The following is a 24,078-nucleotide window of genomic DNA, read 5'->3' on the forward strand; positions in this document are numbered from 1 at the left end:
AAGATTTGAATTTAATATTTTTAACTTACAAGTAAAAAAAAATATCACTGATCTGTAGTACTAACTGTGATAGGAATTGTTTGTAAAAAAACCGATGATGCCACAATTTTCAAGCCATAGAATTGAAAGACAAATTCTAAAGGAAACGGTAACAAAATGACAAAATTCTTCAATAGTACATAGTAGTGATAGTGAAGGATATGAAATGAATATCCAAGATGAAAATAGAATATCTAGAAGTTGTTGAAATTGAATCGAACCGCTAAAACTATTGTTCTAAAAATCCCCGCCTAGGCACTATACGGTTAGCCACCACCTCGATAAATCACTAGGCATTGGGAAGATTAAGATTGGGTGCCTAGACTCTCTTAAGTAAGTAATGCACAACTCTAAGACCGTACTTGTTACAAAACTATGTAGGATATTTTGCTCACTTATATTCTGCAATCTCAAAAACTCGGGCAGTTCCGTCAGTAGATACTGAAACAAGAAACTCTTGGTTGGCAGAAACGGAAAGAGACTGAATGGTTTCGGTGTGGCCGCTGAAGGTTCTAACACAATCCCCAGAGCGACTGTCCCAGACTCGAACCTTTCCATCCCCACAACCTGTTGCTAGGTAATTTGATTGACCAAGCCATGTCAAGCATGTCACTCCATCCTGCCAACAAATAAGATTTTTCCATTAGACAGTTGCAGCAATTTAAAATCTACAATGATACTGGCTGGAAGCAAACATGCTCGTAACAACTCGGAATGTTAGAACCGAAAAGGTACACATTATACAAGAAGAAACTCCAACAGACCTCATGTTCACATGTAGCACGGGCCGATGAAGAAGGCAAGTCCCAGATAACAAGCTTCTTATCCATACCTCCTGTTGCGGCCCAAGGGGAGCTGCCATACCCAATTTAATTTATGAGTATAGTGAAAGATTACTACATGCTTTAGAGTCACATTGATTGCAATTGCAAAGATATATACAACACAAAGTTTCCTTGTACATGCTTTCGTATTTAGGATGAAGGCGGGAAACGATGGGGGTGAGAAGTCAACACGTAATAGCTTTTTATCAATCCAAAATTGCAGCAGTCTATCATAATTAATTACAGTTCAATCTGAATGTCCGAGAGGCTGGGATGTACCTTGGTGCAAGCCCGATGCATTCGACAGAATCTGAATGTGAAGCCAGGGAATTAACAACCTGTTGATGGGGAAAAAGGAATTCTATTAAAAGCCTGATAATTCTAGATGTGAAACCAAGGAACTAACCAACTAGGAATCGTAGTGTAACAAAATTACATCATACCTTTCCGGTAGTTATGTTGACGATACGGATAGAACCATCTTCAGCACCAGTATAAGCTAGAGTTGAATCAGAGCTTATTGCCAAACATGTTAATCCAGCAGTATGGTATGGGTGACCTAGAAGACAGAGAAAGTCAAAGTTTTCAATAAGAGGACAAGCAAATACCGTTTTTGCCACAAGTTTCAAATAGACAAAACTGCTGGATATCAGAAACAACATCAGTTCAGTCTTCACTTCCTGTTAACCTTACCAACTTTTAGCAAGATAAACATGGCACAACTCATTAGCATCAGAAAAAAATGAGATATTGAGACCAGTAGAAGATGACAGATTTAGTCTGCACAGTTTATGCAAAAAAGCTGAAAACTCAGGACTAGCATGCCCAGATGCAGAGGAATTAACTCGTGATACATAAGGAATGATAGATACTAGCACCATGATAGAAAAGGGTACTTTAGGTAAGGTAACTGATCGAAACGAAGATGAAAATATAAATTAAAAGAAATTCATCATAGGTAATCAAATTCGTGAAAGGATGAAAAGACAGAGCTTCAGCCCAATTTTCTGTATTGACACCTCATAAAAACTCAAATTTCCGCCAAGATATTGTGTATATTGGCCAAAATTTCAGATACTGAATGCGAATATCATTCTTCTCGGATATATGACAACTAAACATCTGAGCATCATCCTTATCAATGTTTGGTATAGGAGTTCTCTGCTCTGTCATATTATGGTTCTGAATCGGTAGCTTCTTAATGAAGTCAAAACATTGCAACATCAAATGGTCACAGGTAGAGTAAGCAAAAAGATCAAGCATATTCATATCTTCCTTCGTGTTTTCACAAGTTAAAGCAATCAAGGTTTCATGCTACCTTTTTTCTATATTGTCTTTTGCTCCAAAACTTCAACTAACTTGTCAGCGGAACAACATAGGAAAGTTATAAGACAGCTTGAACAGATACCTTGAATGACATGAATGTTTTCGCCACTTTTTGGATTCCATATCCTCAAAGTTGCATCAGCAGAACCAGTGCATATTGTTTTACCTTAAGCAAGCAGCAAAAGACATGAAAACATAAATCAACGGCGACAGTTAAGAAAAACATCAAAATGCTTTATGAATCAGTTAAATAATTAAATGCAAGATAACAGGTTACAAAAAAAAAAAAGAGAGGAAGGGAGTGAGAGAGAAGCAGACAGATAGAAGTACAAAGATGAAGAATAGTTACCATCAGGGGTAAAATCACCACAGCTCACGTTACTACCATGGCCTGAAAACATATTAAGATAGGACCCACTGTCAGCATTCCACATCCACACAGTGCAGTCCTCTGAACCAGCCAGAACCAGATGCCCCCTAGGATGCCACCTGACCCACTGAGAAATCACAAAGCTCATATTAAATTTCTAATAAAGTATAATCACAGTAAGAAATAGAGCCTAAATTTTTTACCTCAATGCCCCCTCCAGGACCTTCAAGAGTTATTTTTCCAACTCCGTACGCTACATCCCAAATTTGAATAGTTCCATCTAAGCTTCCGGATGCAAGCAACTTCCCATCAGTACTATATGATAAACTAGAAACAGAATCCTTATGACCTGCAGAGTAGCATAGATGAAGTTAAACTTGGGCATAAGATCCAATGAGTACATCGTTTGGTACTTTTGAGCTAGGTTTCTAATATAAAGTTGGGTTCAGCCAAAACCACAAGAGGACGTAAAGTATGCAGATATTCTCTCTTACACCTACCTTGGAGCTCAAAAGCAAAATCTCCTACTCCAATTCTCCAAAGAAACCCTCTGTCATCTCCACCACCGGTTGCAACAAAAGTAGGATCAGTTGGGCTGCAGACAACTGTGTAAAGCTCACCTGTCCCAGAAAGGAAAGGAATATAGTTGACACCCTAAACCTTCAATTAATCCAAGAAATAGAATTGCCCAAGTTAAGCGGAAAAGCATCAAGCTAAAGCCAAAGCTAATACAGATTTTATTGAAGAAGTTGAGGTTCCACCATAAAACCAATAGGCAAAATGGGGGGTAGCTCAACTACTTTAAGCACATGCAACGTCTCTCTTCTCATCAATGTGAAATTCATTCTCAACATTTATTTCCTAACCAACCCATGTGCAGATAAAATAAACAGTAACATATCATATATATTTTATTTCCTATTCCTAGCACAAGAAAGCAACTGTCAATAACTCCATCGAGGGGCAGAATAATCTAAAGTTCCAAAATCCATGCGACTCGACAGTGAACTAAATGTTAACCCTTGCATCTCATCTCAGTGATGTCTACAACAATCACACCTTAAGAAAATCCCTTCAATATAAGATTCTGACATCCCTCCACAATAGAAAGTTAATAAAAATGCAAAAACATAAAACATTTCTGCCTAATGCTCTAACTTTTTGCCTCTATTGCGGTTGAGTTTCACTCGAAGTGCTTTTTGCAGGAAGCACCATTTATGTGCTTTTTGCAGGAAGCACTTGAAGTGTTTTTCCAGGATTCACTTGCATTTTTACTAAAGAATGGTCCCAGAAGCACTTTCATCAAAAGTGTTTCCAGTCAACTGAAAAGCACTTTCAAACACACCCATAATGTCTACAGCAGCTGAAATGCAGAAAGAAGCACAACAACTGAGCCACTTACCCGTATGGCCAGTAAACGTGTGCACGGAGTCATCGTCATCAGGCTCATCTGAAACCACCATAAAAAATTCATACATACCATACCAAATCAATGGAATTAACTCACGAGGAAAAACAAAACAAAAATCATTAGTGTCGGAGACAACATCGGTTCTAGAGAAGTAAGCATACCAACACTTTGATCATCTGCATCAGGAAGATCTGCAATCCACCACAAATTAACAAAAATTTTACATGTTATTCTTTACACAAAATATATTAATACATATGTATTACATACATTTACACAAATATATATATATATAGAGATGGATGAGGACCTTCGTCATCAACAGCGGATTCGCGGATTATGTCATCTTCATCAAGAAATATGTCCCCCTGGTCATCTTCTTCTTCATGAAAATCATGAGCTGGATTGTTCATCTTCGTCTCTAACACACTGCCAAAGAGAAGCTAAATAAGGCTTGAACTCTTCTAGAAAATAGCACGGCGGAGGTGGTTGGTGGGGTTGGCACGTCTGGGGTGCGGCGGCGGGGGCGCAGCAAGAGACGGAGAGAGAGAGTTGGAGGTTGGAAGTGAATGTTCAAGGTCTGTATTCTTTCTTTCCAAACACCAGTTATATCCCGACACGTATAAAATATTTCCTTTTTATTAACTTTCTATTTCAATGGCGGTTCTGGTTCTGGGCAATTTTCAGGTCTGCCATTTTTCTTCGATTTTTTCAATTTTTTTTTTGTTCCGATTTTTGCTGCGAGCTGAAGCAAAACTCCAATTTCAAAATTAGGGTTTTGCAGAGTCATCGTCTTCTTACTGTCTGTTTGGTTGCAGAGATGCTGCCAGTGGTGAATATCAATTGAAATTCGCTCTCTTCAACCATGTCATGGTCTAGGGTTTGTAAGAGAGCTCTCCCCCTCTCACCTTACCTCAACAGCTCCCGCCTTTTCACTCTCCACTCCAGGTAAATACCTCCATTGCTTAAAAGGACATGATTTCCTTACACCATTTTTCTCGTTCCGCACGACCCTGTTTGTTTCTGTCCCTTGAGTCTCGATTGGATTATTCAATTAAATGGCAAGGATTAAATAGCAATATGCAGAATCCGGGAAAAAAATGTGCGGGAATTGCTTCCGGGATTAAAATTGCAGTTGGAGAAGTAACTTGTGTGAATGCCATGTATCAAGTTTGAATCTTTTGTTGTTTCATTGATTTGATGATCCAGATGCATACCCAATTGTAATTTCAATGGAGGTGGAAGTAGCATTAGTGCATATCAGAGGCATTTCAGCCATGGTGGTAAGAATATGTGGCGTCGCTTTGAGTTAAGCTCGTTCGACAAGTGTTGTAGTCAACTCTTACCATTTAATTCTCAGTCTCTGTTGAGAAGGATCCAGAGACCCTATTCTTCTCTGGCTGCCACGCAACGAAAATCGCGCAAGATGCTTTACTACTTGATGGGTTTGGTTTTTGCAATGGTGGCAGCCAGTTATGCAGCTGTTCCTCTCTATAGAAGATTCTGCCAAGCTACAGGGTATGGAGGCACTATCCAACGCCGTGAGGTCTGATTCTTTTCGATTTTTGGGACTGTAATATTGGTTTCTTTCATTCCGAATTTGTTTGATTTAACAGTGGTTTGCACCTTTGCTTTCTTTAGAGTGTTGAACAGAAGATTGCTCGGCATGCTAAGGATGGCACAGTCACAAATAGGTCCGCGTTCTGCTTCTAAAGTAACCGAGCTTTGTCCTCTTCTTATGTTTATGAAATTAGTAAATCCTTAAGTTTCACTTTGTTGTTGCTTTTTCCCCTCCTGCAAAGCCTAAAGTATTCGTAAATGAATTCTTTCGGTTACTACCCCTATCCCAATTACACACGAGTTTCACTCACTTTCAAAAAAATAATTATGAAAACCTTTGTTTCTTATTCTAGAATCATGAGTCGGAATTTAATTGGTGGATTCATCTTCCGAACGATGTTGTTCTCAAAGATGTGTAATTTTGTGACTTATGTTGAATAAATTTGCCAGCATTTAGATTTCTATATGACATCCTTTTGCAGGGAGATTGTGGTGCAGTTCAATGCTGATGTGGCTGATGGAATGCAATGGAAGTTTATTCCTACACAAAGAGAGGTTTTTCCTTTCACAATATATTTATTTGTTCGTATATGCATAATTAATCTTCATAACATTTTTTCAACGAAAAGCCTCTCTCTACAATTTTGGTGCTTTACCGTAACCTTCTTGCTTTATTTCTGGAAGGTAAGGGTCAGACCTGGAGAAAGTGCACTTGCTTTCTATACTGCTGAAAATCGAAGTTCAACTCCAATAGTTGGTGTCTCCACATATAATGTTACCCCTATGAAGGTACCGCTTGATAATCTATCTTTTAGTGCCTTGTCATGTTTGTTTGAATTGGATTTCTAGACTCTAGTATGAACAGTGTCTCAATTTATTATTCTTATTGGGTTCTGTAAACCTTGATTATCTAGATCTCATGGAAATGAATTGTTCACTTATTTTTACTTCTGATGTTGATTATCTTGAGAGGTTTGATGTTCTATGCTTCTTTACTAAATTTAGATGGCACCTTCGAGGTAATTAAGCTGTCGAAATATGCTGTCATAAGAGGGTACCTGAAGGTTGAACTATGCTGTCGTTTTACGATTTCCTGAAAATTACAACAGTTTGCAACCAGAGACAGGTGGTAACACAAAATGGTTTTTTTGGATGAGCTTGAGATAGATCTATACAATGCATTGAAAGTTTCCATTTTCTTGGCTTTCAGAAGATAGTTTATTATATTGATGTAATTTCTTGACATAGAGAGTGGTCTGAGGATAGTGAAGGAACAAATAGAAACACTATGAAATCAATGCCAGCCTAACGAAACATTTGAAAGATGCCTTGACAAATTGTTGCAGTATCAAGTGATAATATGTGTCAATGTGGCCTTAGAATTGAAAGCAGATTTGTGTGGGGAAAATGACTAGTCATGGGAAATATCTCATGAAATCATTTGCACTTATGACGAGCCAAGGGATCATGGGTTTGTGCCAGTTTCCATCGTATATACAGCTTATGAAATCATGAGGAAGAAATTAGTTGGGTTGCGCTTGATTTTGGTAGGGGCTAGTGAGAACCTGGTCCAGATGGTTTTCATATGACAGTTTTCCAAGATTGTTGGGATGTGCTCAAGGGTGATTTCTCTACGCTTTGCCGGAATTTCTTTTTGGGATTGTTAATGCTTACAGTAATATCAGTTGTATTTGTTTGATTCCCGAGAAACCCCATCTTAGCAGCCCATCAGCTTGGTTATAAGTTTGTATAAGATTGTGGCATATTTGCTGGTACAAAGTGATTTAGGAGTCGTCTAGTGTAAATGTATATTCACTTTATTTCGGTTCCAAAATCATGCCTATTGTTTTGGTATTACATTTTTCAATAACCTTTCCGATCTGACAACTTAAAAGCCTGCTTCTAGGAGTTTCATGCACTTCACATTAGAATGTCTGGGTTCTGATAATGTAATGTTTCCTTTTCCCAGGCTGCAGTTTACTTCAATAAAATACAGTGCTTTTGCTTTGAGGAGCAGCGGCTTCTTCCAGGGGAGCAGATTGACATGCCTGTAAGTAGTGTGCTTTAAATTACTAATTGCTTAGAAGCAAAATTGCTGTACTGAAAGACACGTTACATTTTGCAGGTGTTCTTTTATATCGACCCTGAGTTTGAAACAGATCCGAGAATGGATGGTATCAATAACATAATTTTGTCCTATACATTTTTCAAGGTTTCAGAGGAATAAAGACGGTCTCAGTCTGCCGTCTGCCACTTCAATAACCGCGAACATGATTCGCATAAAGTTATAGAAACGATCAAACTCGAAATGTTCGAGGAAGAATAGGGCAAAAAAGATCATTATATATCAGTATTTGGTGTATTCTTTTCCATATTTAAATGCAGATCATGTTTCCTCAGCAGATTTCAATTTATGACATGAAATTCCATGACATCGACCAAACGAGGACGGTTTATTTGGATGAAAAGATTTAAAGGAAGAGGTCTTGGTTTACATACCCTACAGTGATTATACATTCATTTGTTTCTTCTCACATTTCAAATATATTGTTAGTTTTATGAGCTATTTGTGCGTTATATTTAGGTCGAATACAGAGAATAGCTACCACTAATACCTGTTCGTTCTCTTTAAGTTGGTACATTTGCACGACAGCATACACCTGCAGTCGAGGTCCCTAATCCGATTCCCGCCTCCCCAAGTATTGCTTGTATGGTCCCCTAGAAAGGGGGATACCTGAGGCCCGATCTAACAAGTATTGCTTGTACAATGTGCCATCCTTGTAACTCTTGATGAAGAGATGTCTCGTCTCGTCTCCCTTGTAAAAAGGATCTTTCGAATGCGCGACTTTGGAGGAGCGATGACTGATATTAACCTCTCTAATCCGGACTTGCCGTAGAAATGGCATTGCCTTTGGTGGCAATGACGGCCATCCGTCGATGAGGAGGAGGAGGAATGCCCTCGCTTGCCCTATTTTTGCATTAGCATAAGTGGTATAGTACAGCATTTCCCAAACTCTTCCGTCCCAGAAGATAAAATTAGTGTTCAACACGAACAAAGATTAACAAATACAACTAGCATTTCTCACTTCACCACCCAAATCAACAAAATGCAAGTGAAAAACATACAGATTTTAGAGAGGGGAGGAGACGGTATTGGCGGACGCAATGAACACATGGCAGAGCTGCGTAAGGGAAAAACTACAACCGCTATTTTGGGTTTACAAGAAACATCAGATAAACGGTGACTGCAGTCTTTTAACTTTCAAAAGATGCAGCAAACAAAGTGAAAATGACTCTTGCAAACAATATATGATACTGAACCTGCAGATATCTTGTATCTGTACATGCGCCTCTGGAAACCCGACAAACGCAAGTCTTCTTGTAAGCTTGAGAACTATACACCCTAAGGACCCTAAAATTGGGATTGACAGTTACTTCCACCACCAGAACTGTCTAAACAAGTATATTTTTCTCATCCGAGCATCGTATGTTATGAAAGCTCGAGCTTTGACAGGGTCAGCATTCAAATACTCAAATGCATACATCTGTTTAGCCTCTTCCAAACCATCAATCTCCATCACAGCCTGTAGTAGTTGAGAGGCATCAATAGAGTATTTGCTTTGCTCCATTGCATCAGCCAAGCAACGAATGCTTGATGCCACAGTCATCAGTGCATCCTGAACGGCTTCTGAGCCACGAGGGCGTTTTGGAAGTTGTCTAAGTGGCTGGATCAGAGGGGGGTCTTGACTACCATCTGGCAACTTGGTAAATTCTTCTTCTGGTCCACTATATGACTCGGTTCCGTCTGTCTCACTTAGGTCATCTGAGCTTGGAGAAAGAAATGAGGCAGAATCATCTTCAAAATTCTTCATCTCACTTGGATGGCCTCCATCTTTCATCTTAGCCCAGCGACTAGGGACTTGATAGTTTCCACAAACAATTTTGAGTTCATCATACATCTCTATTGGCTTTCCTCGAAACCCTTTTGCATCAGGATGTGCCTATTTATGGAATTAACAATATCACCAATATGCATACAATAAATAGAAGCATGAAAAATGAAAGAATAAAGAAGAAATCCACTCACTGCAATGTATCTCTTCCAAAGTTCTTCATTGTCACACTCAATCATCTTTGTAGTGGGATTCCACCTGAACCCATCTTGACTCAGGATATCCTTCATTGCCTTATACCTCTTCTTTATGGTCTTAAGACGATTAATGACTTTTTGATTGTTTAAATTCAAGTTGAAACGAGAGTTCACAGCAATACAAGCAGCAGTGTAAGCATGTTCATTAAAGCTCTTGTCAATTTTGTTTCCATGTCTAGCTTGAATAGCAAGGCAATCAATTAAACACTTATCCATTGCAAGTGACCATACAACATTTCTTCCAACATTTCTTCCTTTGTGCTTCAAATCCCTTCTCTGTCTATGCAGGTCGTAGTGATCCATCCCTAACTCCTAAAAGAAATTGATAACAAATAAATAAACCAATAACTAGTATGGTACTATATGAAAAAAATACGGTGAACATAAACTTGCTGGTGGTAAGTAATTATATGAAATCCTGAGGAACTCAAGCATATCAACACAGGAAAGAAAGAAAAACAATGCATATTGGTTTTCAAGATCAACTACTACTTGCAGTTTTTCACCCACCTTTATAATCTCCCGAACAGGCCATCATGATGGCCCTAGTATAAGATATAACAACTATAATATATATTTAATTCACAAGAAAACGACCAAAATATGTAAGATTTTCAATCACACGTCTGCCAGAGGTCATGATGGTCAGTCAAAGGGTTATATGATCAGCAAATTGACTCTAGATTTTGATAACTCTAACCACTAAAAATCCACGTACGAATTAACAATTCCATGTAGGAGACCGGAAATGATACTGAACTATGTTCCCTAATCCATTATATTGGGAAATAATTGTGCTATGAATCAAACTTTTACTTCTAAATCACATATATCTCCTACTATTGAAAGTGTATTTATTAATGAGATATGAAATCATACGACAAATAATAAAATTACGCTCAGCATATAATGATGATAACTACTACTTACTGCTCCTACCCATACTCCTATTAGATTAATCTCACAGGTAATGATACTTTCACTCAACATCAAAGGAAAAAAATAAAAAAATAAAATGATAGTGGCCAATTAACAAATGTGGAAGTGTCCCAGGGATTCACACACAATGGTAAACTTCATCTAACATCTCATAACTTCATCTAACATCCTGTACCACAGAAACCGAGTATTTACTACCAAAGACAAAATAAAAGAGAAAGAATGCACTTTTTTGGAACTGAAGAATGATGATAAACAACCCTTAAAGAGATTTCAGTTCTTCTTTCTATTTGTCAGAATACAATCCCATATGTATTATACTTCTTGAGATCACAGAGAAAACGGAGGTCAGGGGACAAAAGAATTGTAAATGTACAGATATCTCTAGCCTCCCACCCAAAAAAAAAAAAAAAAAAAACACTCTGGTCAATGAAAAGAAGAAAGGGGATGGGGAGACCTAAATAATCAACTACATTTTACAAAGTCCTAGTCTTTCGTCTACGTTCAGTATAAAGTAACAAATTCTTCAAATTACACAGACTACATTGAGAAAAGCAAGTAAGAGTTTGATTTCCTTACAGGAGAATTGCATGTTGTAACTCAAAATAGGTCACAATTGACTGTTTCCATTCTGCGAAAACGAAGGTGAAGTGCATATTCATATAGATTGGTGGTGACTTCAATCTTTTCACAGGGAAAAATTCATTACCTATTCATATGAAAATTTGCATATTACCCAAACAAGCTCCTAACAGCAAGCAATTGGAATAACAAGCTATATTATACACTCGCACACAGTAATATACTGTATGCATATATACAAATATACATCTATACATATAGAGAGAGAAAGGGAGAGATACCCTGGTCAATGGAGAGAGGAAGTAGCGGTCTCTGAAGTGGTGGAGCTCTCTCGCCGGTCAGATTGCCAATTCCCACTGCATCTGATCGCCGGGAGATGCAGAGACGGCGTTAGGATGAGGAATGAGGACCGCCACCACACTTCATTTGGGAAATTAGGGTTTTCTGTTTGTAATTTTCGTTTTTTTTTTCTCGAGAAAAGTTGGGAAAATTTTTCCCGAGTGGTGACACTTTCTCGAAAGCCAAACGCTTACGTAAGAGTTTGTAGATTTGCAGGAAGGACTTATCATGAAGTGCCACGTATACAGGAAGGATTTAGTTAAAGTCATAATGATATTTTTCATGAGAAATACATTAAAGAAAAAACTACGAACCAGTACTTAAGCGAAGATATCTTAAGTTTGATTCTCGTTAAAGGTGAGTTTGAACCATATTATTGTTAGCCCGTTATGAGACTAAACACACCCTCTCTCTTTTAGCGTAAATAATATCGTTTGTTAAAAAAAAACTTTAGAGCACGGACAACATAAATAGGAATAGTGCAATCCCAAAAATAAGAATTGGAGCTACCCATTTCTACATTAGTGACATCTGCAAGAAAATTATCCTCCCGAAAGTTGTGACTCCACGTAATGTTTTGGAAGGAAGACATCAAGCTTCTAATGTCCATAATGATAGATCGGATTCTCCATAGTATTTTGAATCTCCCTTCAACCACATTAATGACCTATTTAGAATCTTCCTCCACGCAAATATTTTGAAAGCCTCTATTCCGAGCAATTACCAGAGCATTTGAAACTCTGTTTTATGTGAAAATCTCGAGCATATTCATATATTGGGGTATGTTTAACAAGCATGTGTTGTAGGTCCAAAAATTTCAATAAGCCTAATGCAAATTAGATTCATTAGATTTAAGAAACTTGAGTTGTAGGTACATTTTTCGTAAGTTCATTAGATTTAATAAACCCGAGGCGGTAGTAAATTAATATTTTCACAATAAACTTGTGTTGTAGGACATTTCTAAAGAATTGGCTTCTGCATCCTATATGTTTTTGAGAGGGCAAGCCTTAGCGCAACACATAAGTTGCTCCTTTGTGATTGAGAAGTTATGAGTTCAAGTTGTGGAAACAGCCTCTTTGCAAAGCAAAGATAAGATTGCGTACGATAGACATTCACTGACCCTCGCAAAGAAGGAAGCCTTGTTGGCTTGAGATCACCCTTATCATAAATGTTTTTGAAAGAGTTTATCAAAAAAGTTATTAAGTAGTCCTTTTGCAATTAGGTGTTCTTAAAAGTTAGACCATTTACTTCCCCAAGATGAATAGATGAGAATGCAAGGTGCATAGCAAACTGAAAAAATTTGATGAAAATGGGGAAAGATGAAGTATGAAAAAACTTGTGTAACTGCAAACTAATGGCTATTTGGTGGGGAGGAGTTGGCCGAGCGCTCCATAGATCTTGAATCTCTCAAGATCAAAATGTTAGTGTTTCGAATGTGAACTCTTTCGACACCACCCCGAATGAACTCACCAAAAGAAAAAGGAGCCGGTGTCAAAGCCATCCCGAATGAACACACCAAAAGAAAAAGGAGCCGGTGTCAAAGCCGATGAGTGAGTAGGGATAAAAAAAAAGCGTGTGAAAATCACTTCTCTTTTAAATTACTAACAAATCCTTCGAACCAACTTCTGTACAGTCTACGGCAGTTTCCCCGTCAAACTTTAATCAAACAGTTATGAATGGCCTTGATCAAATTTCCGGAACAACAAAATTCTCTTTTATAGAACTAGGAACCATACTCCTATACCTCATTTTGTGTACTGGTGATACCATGCGATTCTAAGCCTGCCTCGAATGCACCAAGACTTGTAAATTACTAGACCGTCGAAACAAACTTACTTTCAATTTTCTTCCTTGTCAAATGATTCTGAGGTGGCCAAGTACTGGTTTCTCATTCCTGGTTTGAAACTTTAAACTTTAAAGCATTTCAACAACAAACTGTTCATCCTGCCAAAGAGGAGCAATGCAGCAATATTAACTAATATCAATTACAAAAGAGCAAATAGATTCACGGCAATTTTATTTTCCTCGTTAAGAATAAAAAGAACTGACCAAATAAGGGATTGCACGGGGCTCACTTTCTTCTTCCTCTAAGCTATACAAATGGAACATGCCTGCCTTTGATCTCAACTCTTTTCAGTTTCCCGGCAGACTGAGCGAGAATCAAGTGAAGAGAATATTGGATTAACAGTTATAATGTCAGTACTAATGAATGCATGCAAAGGTTCACGATGCTTTAAACGTCCTAGGTAGTGAGCGAAATACTTCAAATACATGATTACTATGGAACCGGAAAGTACATGCTGACTCGACTTTTTATCAATTCGAGGGTACATAATATGTTGCATGGAAGCCAGTGTATAAAAAGGAAAGGGAAAACAAGAGAAACTTGACTACCTGACTTTACCAGTATGCTAGTACATGTGCAGCATAGTCAAAACATTTTTCACGCTTCGTTTGTTGTGGAATAAGCTGTTTAGAACACCAACTGCGAACGCTTAAGCATGAGCTTTTTCTTCCTGCGTGACAATACAAGCAGTTGGAGGCCAATAAAAATAGTGAAATCCGGAGATATATAGATCATTTGTTGTATACTGCTGACTCCTGTATAGATGTCCGGCCCCTTAATTCTTTCCTTTATATTCAATTAAATGTTGGACCATAATCTAAAGATCGATGTAACATGAGAATAAAGGATAAAAGCATGAGCAAAATGAAGCTCTGTGATCTGGTAGGAAAGTTAGATTAGATAACTAGGGATTTTGATAAGTTGAAAAAGAGGACCATTCATATGTCAAATACATATAACAGGATTAAAATGAGAATGATTAAAGGGTTGACATAATGACTATGAAACAGAGTACAGAATCTAACCGGTCTACAGCTTCTTTTCCATGCAAAGCTGCGGCCTTCGCAAGTTGATATATTCTGTTGAAATTTTTTCGATCCATGGCCTCTTTATCAAATATGGCATCTGATAAAACAACTGATGATGCTCCCTCAGCAATATACTCCCCAACTGCATCTGTATCAATCAGAAGAACAAAGTATCAGAATAGTAAGTCAGGTGTCCTTGCTCAAATCCAATCATTTACTTCCGGAGGATGTTGAACAACACCTGAAATATGAGTAATAATTTCACAACTGGAACTAAATTTAGCTCAATATAATCCTGAAAGATTTCGATCTCTTTTAAGTTATAAGTTTTAACTAACGTATACCCAAAAAACAGCTAACATGATGAAAGGCCTTCTTGTCACCTCCTAGGAACGTATGCTTTTCACATAAAAGAAAAAAGCTACCAGCCAGAGTGCTGGAACTACTGAATTTTCATTGATCAGATAGCTGCTAGGACCTTATGTTTCTTTCACATGACATAAACTAAAGATTTTCCGAGTCCTAACAGGACGTGATGGCTGCACTGAGGCTTTAAAAGAAACAGGAGAGTCAAATTACCAACCTATCTTTATGCCTTGAGAAGCAACCATTGAGATGTGAGGAAAAGGCTTTTTAATGGCTGATATGTATTGTGTGCCACCTAATGCAGAAACAGGATATACCTGCTCACCAATATAAGACAGTTGATTCCACAAGTCTTGTGCAGAGCTGAACAAGCATGCATAAGAAATTGAACTTTATGGGACAGTGCAATACACAATTAGCCATGGAAAGTTCACTACACTCTATAATTCATTTTTCAACTGAAAGGAAACATTTCATTCACTAAGCTCAGTGAAGCTACTAGAAGACGCTTATAATTGACTTATGACCTCGGATGTTTAATTTGGTTTTGTTTTTTTATCAAAGTTGTACCAGAATGTTGGTGGACATCTTTTTCGCTGAGTCTTGATACCATGTTTTATAATGATTATTCACTAATATTTGGTTCTCATATTCCTAGTTTTTGTCCGAGTAGGACTCCAAACCGATAGTCTATGATAAAGATGTCTGTCGTGATGCAACTTCCATGTGAGAAAGATGAATGCAAAGAATTACCTTGACAATCTTGGCACCAGTGTTATATGCAGACAATATCTGCAAGTAGCAAATTGGTTAAGGAAAAGTTGATCAGTCTTTTGCAATGTCCATCACAATACCATGATATGTAAAATGCATTTAGATTTTCTGGTATAACTACAAGAGTAGAGATTTTAAAAATTAAAATAGGTCAAACAGGTTCAACTGTAAATCCATGAAGCTTCAGAGATTGAAGGGAGTTGCAGTTTTAAGTATAAGAAATGGTTTTACCTCTGTTGGGGTCATAACACCAGGTATGTATAAAACTTCACTATACCTTAAATCATCCACAATATCCTGATGCAAATTTTTTGAGTTAATAAAAGCAATATGAGATAGATATTTGAAGACATGAACATGGGATATAACTGATAACAAATGGAAATAGTTACAAGTTACATGAGACGATGATAAGGAAAGCAGAGTGATTGGAGAAGAACAGAGAAAAGTGAAGGAGGCTTTTCTTGGCCAAGTATATCAGTATATGTATGCTATGCCAAAAGGAATGGACATGTCTACAAAGATAAGTTGGTAGTCTCACAAAACAATAAGTTACTCCTATGTACATCTATGAGACAACATCCTATAAGCCCTTGCAAGGCTTGTTAAGAATCCAATGTGGAACATTTATTTCCAAGAACTTAGTAGATAAGCTCTAATGTGAAGATAAAAGGTTCTTCATTGTTATGGGTACGGTTACCCTCACTCCAAATTAAAAGTTAGATTAGATGAAGATAAGAGAAGTTGAGAGATACACTTTGTGGTTAATACCTATGAAGTTCAATATTTAAGTAAAGAAAAAGCGTACAGAAATTTCTAAATGCTTACCTTCACCATAGCAGGACTCATAAGGAAGTTAGCTCCTGCTAGCATTGCCCTTTTGGCATCGTCAACATTTAGTACAGTTCCTACCTGCAGGCCCCTTGGCAACTTCAGAGAAACTAATTTATGATGGTTCCAATCACAGTTTCTATTATGGGATACAATTTGATCTTGTCATTTCTAGAAAAATACAGAATTTGCATTCCGAATGCTTATCAGAAGATGTGATTGGAATTTAGAAAGAGAAGCTATCAAGGGTTAAAATCCAAATTTCCCATCTAGAACATATATGCTACACAAGTCACATTTCAGATAACATCCAAGAAAAGGATAATGTATGACTCAGACTCACCCACATGAACCAATATTTGTGTTAGATAATGCAGACAAGGGAATAAGTGCGTAATTTTGTTTTTAAAGTTTTGGTGATTTATTGTGTCAAACACCATGACCTAGAGCGCACAAGAAATTGAAAATGAAATGTCAAGATATCGAGGAGGAAGAAGATGATTACCCCCAGGAATCTTGTAGGATGGTCAAGTACTAGCTGCTGTAGAACCTGTGCAGGAAGGGTGAAAAAAAAAAGGCATGAGCACCAGAGCTAAGTGACCATTTTAATAGGGAAAAAAGAAAGTTCAAAACTTTAAACAACCTCAAAGACACCTGGGGTCGACATCACAATCTCCAGCTGCATTTGAAAAGATAATAAACTATCAGCAACCCATCATTGGTGGTTATATAAAAAAAAATAACTATACTGTAGTCTTATAAACAATGCAAACATGCAGCAGACATTTTTTGTAGAAGGGTGTTGCGCTCCCTTGGTGCTTTTTCGGTAAATGTCATGCTTAATGTCATGTTAGCAAAGGAAAGAGAAGCGGGGCTTGATAGAAAATGCTTTATCTCCCTAGCATAAGAAAACAACCATTATCTAACAAAAGCATATTTATGCAGAATAAGAAAACTATCGTTATTACTATATGAGAGCCGTAACACTGGTGAAAAAAGGGTAATACGACAGGTATTTCTTCCGACCATATGAAGTTGGCAATAGTTCCCTAAATGCAAGGCTTGAAGGATTGTAAAGAATTTAAAATACCCACACCAGGGAGCTTTAACCACCTGATACAAGTACTTGGCAGATATTCCACTGTGAGCTAGTAATATCTTTCAGACATTTGAAACTGATGCAACTGATTCAATTACTACACAAATATGAGAATATTATAACTCTAACTCATAGACTAAAACATTAAGTCAGCTATTAGGAGAAGATCTTGGACGGAAACTCAACTTCATTTATGAAATTTAAGGCAAAAATAGAAAAGTTACGAACAGAGAACTCACAACTGAAATTCCACCAAGAAATGCAGCACTAGCAGCTTCAATTGCCAGTTCTGCACTACAAAAGGCGAAAAACAAAGAGTAAGTCCGAAAACCTGTTATAAAATTCACTCCTTTTCGACTAGAGAAAAAGTAAACCAAAAGAAGTCAAATCGAATACTATTATCCTTTCAGATAAATAAGAAATATCATTCAAACACAATGCAGAACAAGCAGGAAAGGTTGCATGGTAAATCTAGTAGCAGGTTTCCGTGCGCAAGAAGCATAACATAAACTCAAAAACAAGCGAATCACAAGCTAAAACGTCAGCTGCGCCCCCTAAACCTCACAAATATTTGACTCTTGGTACTATATAATACACATTAAAAAGAGCCGCCCCTATTTGTTTCTTAGTCTTTCCAGTGCAAAGAAGTCATATGCTGCAGTTTCGGAGGAAGGTTGCCTTGTTTGGATTGCCGAAAATTTATAATCCGATTAGATTTGCTAGTGTTTAAATCACTCCACACTTTTAAAAATCCCATATGAGACCCAATTGAGCATGAATAAAACTACATAGCAACACAGGCTGTGCTGTGATCGAAATGATTAACTTCTCTGGGGAAACTAGGGAGAATATCCCGTCAAAACCGTATCAGAAGCCTTAGTTATTTCGATCTTTATGGAAAATCATACTTGTTTGGAGTTTATGCAGTAATTTGAAACTAGTTGTAGAGATATTTTTAACGTTATTATCTTGTTTATGAGGTAGAGTGAGTCACCTGTTGGCGCGAAGGCAGGCGATGACACCAGAATTCTCAATCTCCGCCAAGGTTTTGTCAATAGAAATTGCACAGGACAAGCAACGAAGGCCGAGGCGGTGTGGTCGCCGCCACTGAGGTGGTGGTGGGATTTGAAGGCCAGGAGAAGCCAAAGGCCGTATGATGTTTACACTCACACTCGTGCTCGCCATATCCACTGCTCGCTTCAACTGTGAAAAAACGAGTAGATAACTTTGGGCGGGACGTATTAATTAATAAAAGATAACACTTGTGTTCCCTAGTGGTAATATGATTAATGAATGTTTATTTAAAGAGAAATTAACACATTTATTTATTTTTATAATTTTACTTTTGAATTTTTTTATAGGAAAAATTACACAAAACTACCTTAATTATGGATCGAATGACAATCTCATATCTCATCTTTTAAATATTACAATGTCATACCTCGTCTTTTGAATTTATTGAAATGTCAGACTTCTATTAAATTTTCTGTTAAATTTGACTGTTAAATGATGAAATGGCAACGGCATGACTCACATCCTCACCTATTCAAATTAAAAAAATTAATTAATATTAATTAAATCACCCTCACTTCCCCCCACTCCTTCCATCTCCCCCTCCACCTCCCTCCTTCCTTCACAACCAAAAACCCAGATCCCACCCGCGCCAACATCCCCCCACCCTCCTTGACCACTCATCCCACTCCCCCACTCTTCTCCTTTTTTCCCAGAAACAAAAAAAAATTGAAACAAAACAACCCAAAAATTTTTTTTTTGCAGGTAATCGATTCGATCTCGATTCACCCCTTCAATCTCCAGACTTCGCCATCAATGGCTTAATTGGACGATTTCGCCGTCGCTTCCCCCCCAGCCCCGCCCCGCGGCACCTTAACGTTGTCCCCTCCACCCATTCTGTACGATTCTCCTTCGATCGCCTGACCCTATCTTCGTCTCGCTGTGTCGTTACATACTGTTGAATATAAGGCCAAATTGGAGTGGCCTTTTACGTGGAAGCCCAACAACCCATTTAAAAGACCTTTTTTCTTCGCCCATGTGAAAGCCACAGGGTGGCGTTTAGGGTTTTTAATTGGCAGCAGCAGCTGAGAAAAAAAAGGTGTCGCAGCCCCCAATTTTTAAGAGAAGAAAGAAAGGTGATTTTCTTTCTTTGTTAGTATTCACTCAATCAAAGTTGCATTTGTGTATTAGCATTAAGCTTTGTATAGAGGGGAAATTATTCACTATATTTCCTTATCTATTTGTTTCTTTGGAGAGTGAGAATCATTGGGTGTATTGGGGTTTTTGGTTGTGAGATTGCCAACACTTTGTAAACTCCCATTTGGTTGATAATGGATTATTGGGTGAGCTCCTATTGCTTCGAGGACGTACTCCAGTTATACTGACTGATGAGGAACCTCGTTAAAATCTTGGTGTCTTTTATATTTTGTTCTTGCATTTCATTTGATATATTATCTGTGGGTTAGCTTGAGTTGGTTGGTTGCTCTTGGATACCGTCTAGTTGCTAAAGATGTCAGATGGGCAATATGAGAATCCTTTTGGAAGCAACTCCGGATTTGCAAGAACTACGGTGCAAAATTCAAAGTTTGAAGTGGAAAAATATGCTGGCACAAACAACTTCGGGATGTGGCAATGTGAGGTCAAGGATGTGTTGGCTCAACAAGATCTACTTGCCGCTTTGGGAGATAAGTCGGAAGCTATGTCGAAGTCAGAATGGGAGAAATTAAATTTGTGGGCTTGCTCCACAATTCGGTTGTGCCTTGCAAAAACTCAGAAATATGTTGTGATGCGGGAGACATTGGCAAATGTGTTGTGGCAAAAATTAGAAAACAACTACATGATGAAGAGTGAGGAGAATCGGCTACACTTGAAGAAAAAGCTCTACCACTTCCAATATAAAGAAGGTACAAAAATGATTAGACACCTTAATGCTTTTAATAAGTTGATTGCCGATTTGATGAATTTAGATGAGGATATTAAGGATGAAGATAAGGCCTTAATATTATTGAATTCCTTGCCAGACTCTTATGAGCATTTTGTTACCACTATTATGCATGGTAAAGAAACTATGAAATTTGAAGATGTATCAAATGCCTTGATGAATTATGAAATGAGGTATAGAGATAAAATCATGATAGTACCTCTGAAGCTTTATTTGTTAGAGGTAGATCATCAGAGAGGAGATCTTTCTCTAGTAAGAAAAAAACACTTTCTCGACCTAGAGGAACTTGTTAAGGTAGAAAAAGTCTGGAAAGGGATGAATGTGCTTTTTGTCATAATAAATGTCATTGGAAGAAATATTGTCCTAGGTTAAAGGCCAAAGGCAAAGTGAGTTCTGAAGCTAATGTTGCTGAGCTTGAAAATGATTTTTCTGATTTTGCTTTAACCGTTTCCTCATCATTTGATTGTGCTACTAAGTGGGTATTGGATACGGGTTGTACTCATCATATGACTCCTTACAAAGATTGGTTTTCAAGCTTGAAAGAGTTTGATGGTGGTGTTGTTTTCATGGGAGATGACAATCCTTGCACAACAAAAGGGATCGGTACAGTTCGTTTAAAGTTGCATGATGATATGGTTAAAGAGTTAACAGGTGTTCAGTATGTACTGAATTTGAAGAAAAATCTTATTTCTTTGGGCTCTTTACAATCCAAGGGCTTCAGGTTTCATTCAGATGGGTAGACTTGAAAGTTACTTATGGTGTATTTGTTGTGATGAAAGCTCCTTGATGTGGTCATTTGTATCTATTGCAAGGAAGCACATTGACAAGTGAAGTATTTGTAGTCTCAGAAAATATAGGCACATCTGATTTAGATACTACTAAACTGTGGCATATGAGATTAGGCCATGTCGATGAGAGAGCTCTACAAGGGCTTGTGAAACAAGGTATTCTCAAAGGTGCCACAACTTGTAAGCTTGATTTCTGCGAGCATTGTGTCTTGGGGAAGCAAACTAGAGTGAAGTTTGGTACTGCAATACATCAGACGAAGGGCATTCTTGATTATGTGCATTCAGATGTTTGGGGTCCTACAAAGACTCCCTCTTTGAGTGGTAGACATTGGTTCGTGACCTTTGTTGATGATTATTCTAGAAGGTCTTTGGTCTACACTATGAAGCACAAGAGTGAGGTATTGAGCATTTTCTTGAGTTGGAAGAAAATGGTTGAGAACCAAACTGGGAGTGTTGAACAACAAAAATATATAACATATAAAAAAAAAGGGTAAATTACATAGTAGCCCCTCATGTTTGAGGTCTATTGCAATATTATACAATATCTTTAAAACTTTTCACTTTCATACCTCAAGTACTATTTTATTTCAATTTCATACAACCGTTACATTTTCCATCCATGGATCTGTTAAATGCTGGCGTGGCTGCCACATATATGCCATGTGGCTGCCAAATGTCTGCCACATGGCAAATAAAATAATTTTTTTTTTTTTTAAAAAAAAGACCTGAAATTGGAAGAAGAAGAAGAAGAAGAAGAAGAGAAAAAAAATGGACCGAACCCCTGCAACCCAGAAGAAGAAGGAGGAAGAAGAAGAAGAGAATAAGAAAGAGGAGGAGGAAGAAGAAAAAGAAGGAAAAAAAAAAGAAAGGGACCGAACCCAGAAGAAGAAGGAGGAAGAAGAAGAAGAGAAGAAGAAAGAGGAGGAGGAAGAAGAAAAAGAAGGAAAAAAAAAAGAAAGGGACCGAACCCAGAAGAAGAAGGAGGAAGAAGAAGAAGAGAAGAAGAAAGAGGAGGAGGAGGAAGAAGAAGAAGAAGAAGAAGAAAAAAAAAAGAAAGGACCGAACCAGAAGGAGGAAGAAGAAGAAGAGAAGAAGAAAGAGGAGGAGGATGAGGAAGAAGAAGAAGAAGAAAAAGAAAAAAAAAAGAAAAGAAAGGGACCGAACCCAGAAGAAGAAGGAGGAAGAAGAAGAAGAGAAGAAGAAAGAGGAGGAGGAGGAGGAAGAAGAAGAAGAAGAAGAAAAAAAAAGAAAAAAAAAAGACCGAACCAGAAAGAGGAAGAAGAAGAAGAGAAGAAGAAAGAGGAGGAGGAGGAGGAAGAAGAAGAAGAAGAAAAAAAAAAAAAGAATGATCGAACCCCCTGTAACCCAGAAGAAGAAGGGGGAAGAAGAAGGAGGAAAAAGAAGAAGAGAAGAATGAGGAGGAGGAGGAAGAAGAAGAAGAAGAAGAAGAAAAAAAAATAAATAAATAAAAGAAAGGGACCAAACCCAGAATGAAGAAGAAGAAGAAGAAAGAGAAGAAGAAAGAGAGAAAAAAAAAAAGGGACCGAACCCAGAAGAAGAAGAAGAAGAAGAAAAAAAAAGATATGTGGCAAACAGGTTTTTTTTTAAAAATTAAAAAATTATTTTATTTGCCACGTGGCAAACATTTGGCAGCCACATGGCATATATGTGGCAGCCACGTCAGCATTTAACAGATCCATGGATGGAAAATGTAACGGTTGTATGAAATTGAAATAAAATAGTACTTGAGGTATGAAAGTGAAATGTTTTAAAGATGTTGTATAAGATTGCAATAGACCTAAAACCTGAGGGACTACTATGTAATTTACCCAAAAAAATAGAGTCCATACAAATTGGGTCAAACTACAAGACAAAACAAAAGATATAATCCAGCCCAAAAAAAAAAAAAGAGGATGGGCTTTACATATAGATCAACATCCATAAATAAAATAAAAAGAAAAGAAAATATGTATTTCTTCCTACAAAATGGGGAAGTAACATGCAACAGGGTCTCCTATTTTTCTACAAGGCGTGGAAAATTGCACAGTTGGTGGGAGAGGTTAAGAGAAAGTGGCAGGAGGTCATGGTCTCCATCTCCCCCTATGTAACAAGCTCTAGAGCCTTCATAGGATGCCTATAAATAGGCATCAGCTGTAGCAAGAGAGGAAGACAAAAAAAAAAGAGGGGATACTTTGCAAAAAAATAGAGAAACTTTGAGAGAAAATACCAAAAGCAACAAAGTGCTGCTGGAAAAGTGAACAAGGAGTACAACTATTCGTGCTTTCGAATCAAGATCCAAAGAAGAACATTCATCACTAGGTATGAAACAAGTTCTATTAAATTATTTATTTCTTTTGTTTGATGTTGTGTTGCAGACAAAAAAAAAAGGGCGTAATCAACTACCTAGAGTCTGTAACCTTCAATTTATACAAGAAAATTGCAAAGTTTGAAAGAAAAATGAAGAAGAGGATCTAGACTCCCCATTGACAGCAGCGGAAATAATCTCCAAAATCCCATGAATTTCTTCAGGGTGGCCTAAACCACCCGTGAAGTTCCGATCAAATCTAAAGAGATCCATGTTCGATGCCCATGCCAAGAAAGAAAGGAGCAATCAGTGTCACAGAAAGCAATGAATTTGGATAAAGAAAGAGCAAGTTTCGTTCAAAATATTGACAGCAACATGTTCTTCATTCAATCACCAACGATGCAGAAGCTTGTTGGCAAAAGTAAAACAATATGCTCCAAGAAGGTGGTACATTACTGATGTCCTAGACTTTAAAGATCACTCCAGAGAAGGAGAAGGAAGAAATGTTTTCTAGATAACATGAATGCCATTCACGTGGTTATCATGTT

General features: G+C 37.6%; 4 protein-coding genes across 17 annotated transcripts; 1 reads left to right on the forward strand and 3 right to left on the reverse strand.

The window, feature by feature from the left end:
- Nucleotides 1-157: 157 nt before the first annotated feature.
- On the reverse strand, nucleotides 158-4,423 carry LOC103407326 (uncharacterized). Its single transcript, XM_008346256.4, has 11 exons — nucleotides 4,281-4,423; nucleotides 4,132-4,161; nucleotides 3,962-4,009; nucleotides 3,060-3,179; nucleotides 2,763-2,908; nucleotides 2,539-2,686; nucleotides 2,272-2,355; nucleotides 1,307-1,422; nucleotides 1,143-1,201; nucleotides 804-894; nucleotides 158-658 (listed from the first exon to the last, which is right to left on the reverse strand). The coding sequence occupies exons 1-11, from the start codon at nucleotides 4,381-4,383 to the stop codon at nucleotides 431-433; spliced, it is 1,173 nt and encodes a 390-aa protein (XP_008344478.2). The 5' UTR covers nucleotides 4,384-4,423; the 3' UTR covers nucleotides 158-430.
- Nucleotides 4,424-4,788: 365 nt separating this feature from the next.
- On the forward strand, nucleotides 4,789-8,028 carry LOC103407327 (cytochrome c oxidase assembly protein COX11, mitochondrial). Of its 2 annotated transcripts, none has more exons than XR_011578513.1 (7): nucleotides 4,789-4,918; nucleotides 5,180-5,516; nucleotides 5,612-5,664; nucleotides 6,013-6,085; nucleotides 6,215-6,761; nucleotides 6,884-7,580; nucleotides 7,656-8,028. XR_011578513.1 is itself a non-coding variant. In XM_008346259.4 (7 exons), exons 1-7 carry the CDS (start codon nucleotides 4,836-4,838, stop codon nucleotides 7,755-7,757), a joined length of 834 nt encoding a protein of 277 aa, XP_008344481.2. In that variant the 5' UTR covers nucleotides 4,789-4,835; the 3' UTR covers nucleotides 7,758-8,028. The 2 variants fall into 2 exon arrangements, 1 of the variants encoding a protein (XP_008344481.2); XM_008346259.4 differs by having other exon boundaries at nucleotides 6,215-6,319; nucleotides 7,500-7,580.
- A 561-nt stretch (nucleotides 8,029-8,589) lies between these two features.
- LOC103409504 (uncharacterized) lies at nucleotides 8,590-11,754 on the reverse strand. Of its 3 annotated transcripts, none has more exons than XM_008348334.4 (4): nucleotides 11,483-11,734; nucleotides 11,199-11,328; nucleotides 9,618-9,992; nucleotides 8,590-9,531 (listed from the first exon to the last, which is right to left on the reverse strand). In XM_008348334.4, exons 3-4 carry the CDS (start codon nucleotides 9,981-9,983, stop codon nucleotides 8,962-8,964), a joined length of 936 nt encoding a protein of 311 aa, XP_008346556.2. In that variant the 5' UTR covers nucleotides 9,984-9,992; nucleotides 11,199-11,328; nucleotides 11,483-11,734; the 3' UTR covers nucleotides 8,590-8,961. The 3 variants fall into 3 exon arrangements, with proteins under 3 accessions (XP_008346556.2, XP_008346563.2, XP_008346549.2); XM_008348341.4 differs by having other exon boundaries at nucleotides 11,199-11,250; nucleotides 11,483-11,717; XM_008348327.4 differs by lacking the exon at nucleotides 11,199-11,328 and having other exon boundaries at nucleotides 11,483-11,754.
- A 1,360-nt stretch (nucleotides 11,755-13,114) lies between these two features.
- LOC103407403 (uncharacterized) lies at nucleotides 13,115-18,738 on the reverse strand. Of its 11 annotated transcripts, none has more exons than XM_029095430.2 (12): nucleotides 18,479-18,738; nucleotides 17,724-17,778; nucleotides 17,029-17,064; nucleotides 16,891-16,935; nucleotides 16,383-16,466; nucleotides 15,786-15,851; nucleotides 15,534-15,572; nucleotides 14,998-15,097; nucleotides 14,412-14,562; nucleotides 13,935-14,056; nucleotides 13,616-13,689; nucleotides 13,115-13,484 (listed from the first exon to the last, which is right to left on the reverse strand). In XM_029095430.2, exons 1-10 carry the CDS (start codon nucleotides 18,667-18,669, stop codon nucleotides 14,014-14,016), a joined length of 810 nt encoding a protein of 269 aa, XP_028951263.1. In that variant the 5' UTR covers nucleotides 18,670-18,738; the 3' UTR covers nucleotides 13,115-13,484; nucleotides 13,616-13,689; nucleotides 13,935-14,013. The 11 variants fall into 11 exon arrangements, with proteins under 11 accessions (XP_028951263.1, XP_028951255.1, XP_028951251.1 ...); XM_029095422.2 differs by having other exon boundaries at nucleotides 13,115-13,475; nucleotides 13,590-13,689; XM_029095418.2 differs by having other exon boundaries at nucleotides 13,590-13,689.
- Between the last annotated feature and the right edge of the window lie 5,340 nt (nucleotides 18,739-24,078).

Source organism: Malus domestica, chromosome 02, assembly GCF_042453785.1.
Source record: "Malus domestica chromosome 02, GDT2T_hap1".
Lineage (NCBI taxonomy): Eukaryota > Viridiplantae > Streptophyta > Magnoliopsida > Rosales > Rosaceae > Malus > Malus domestica.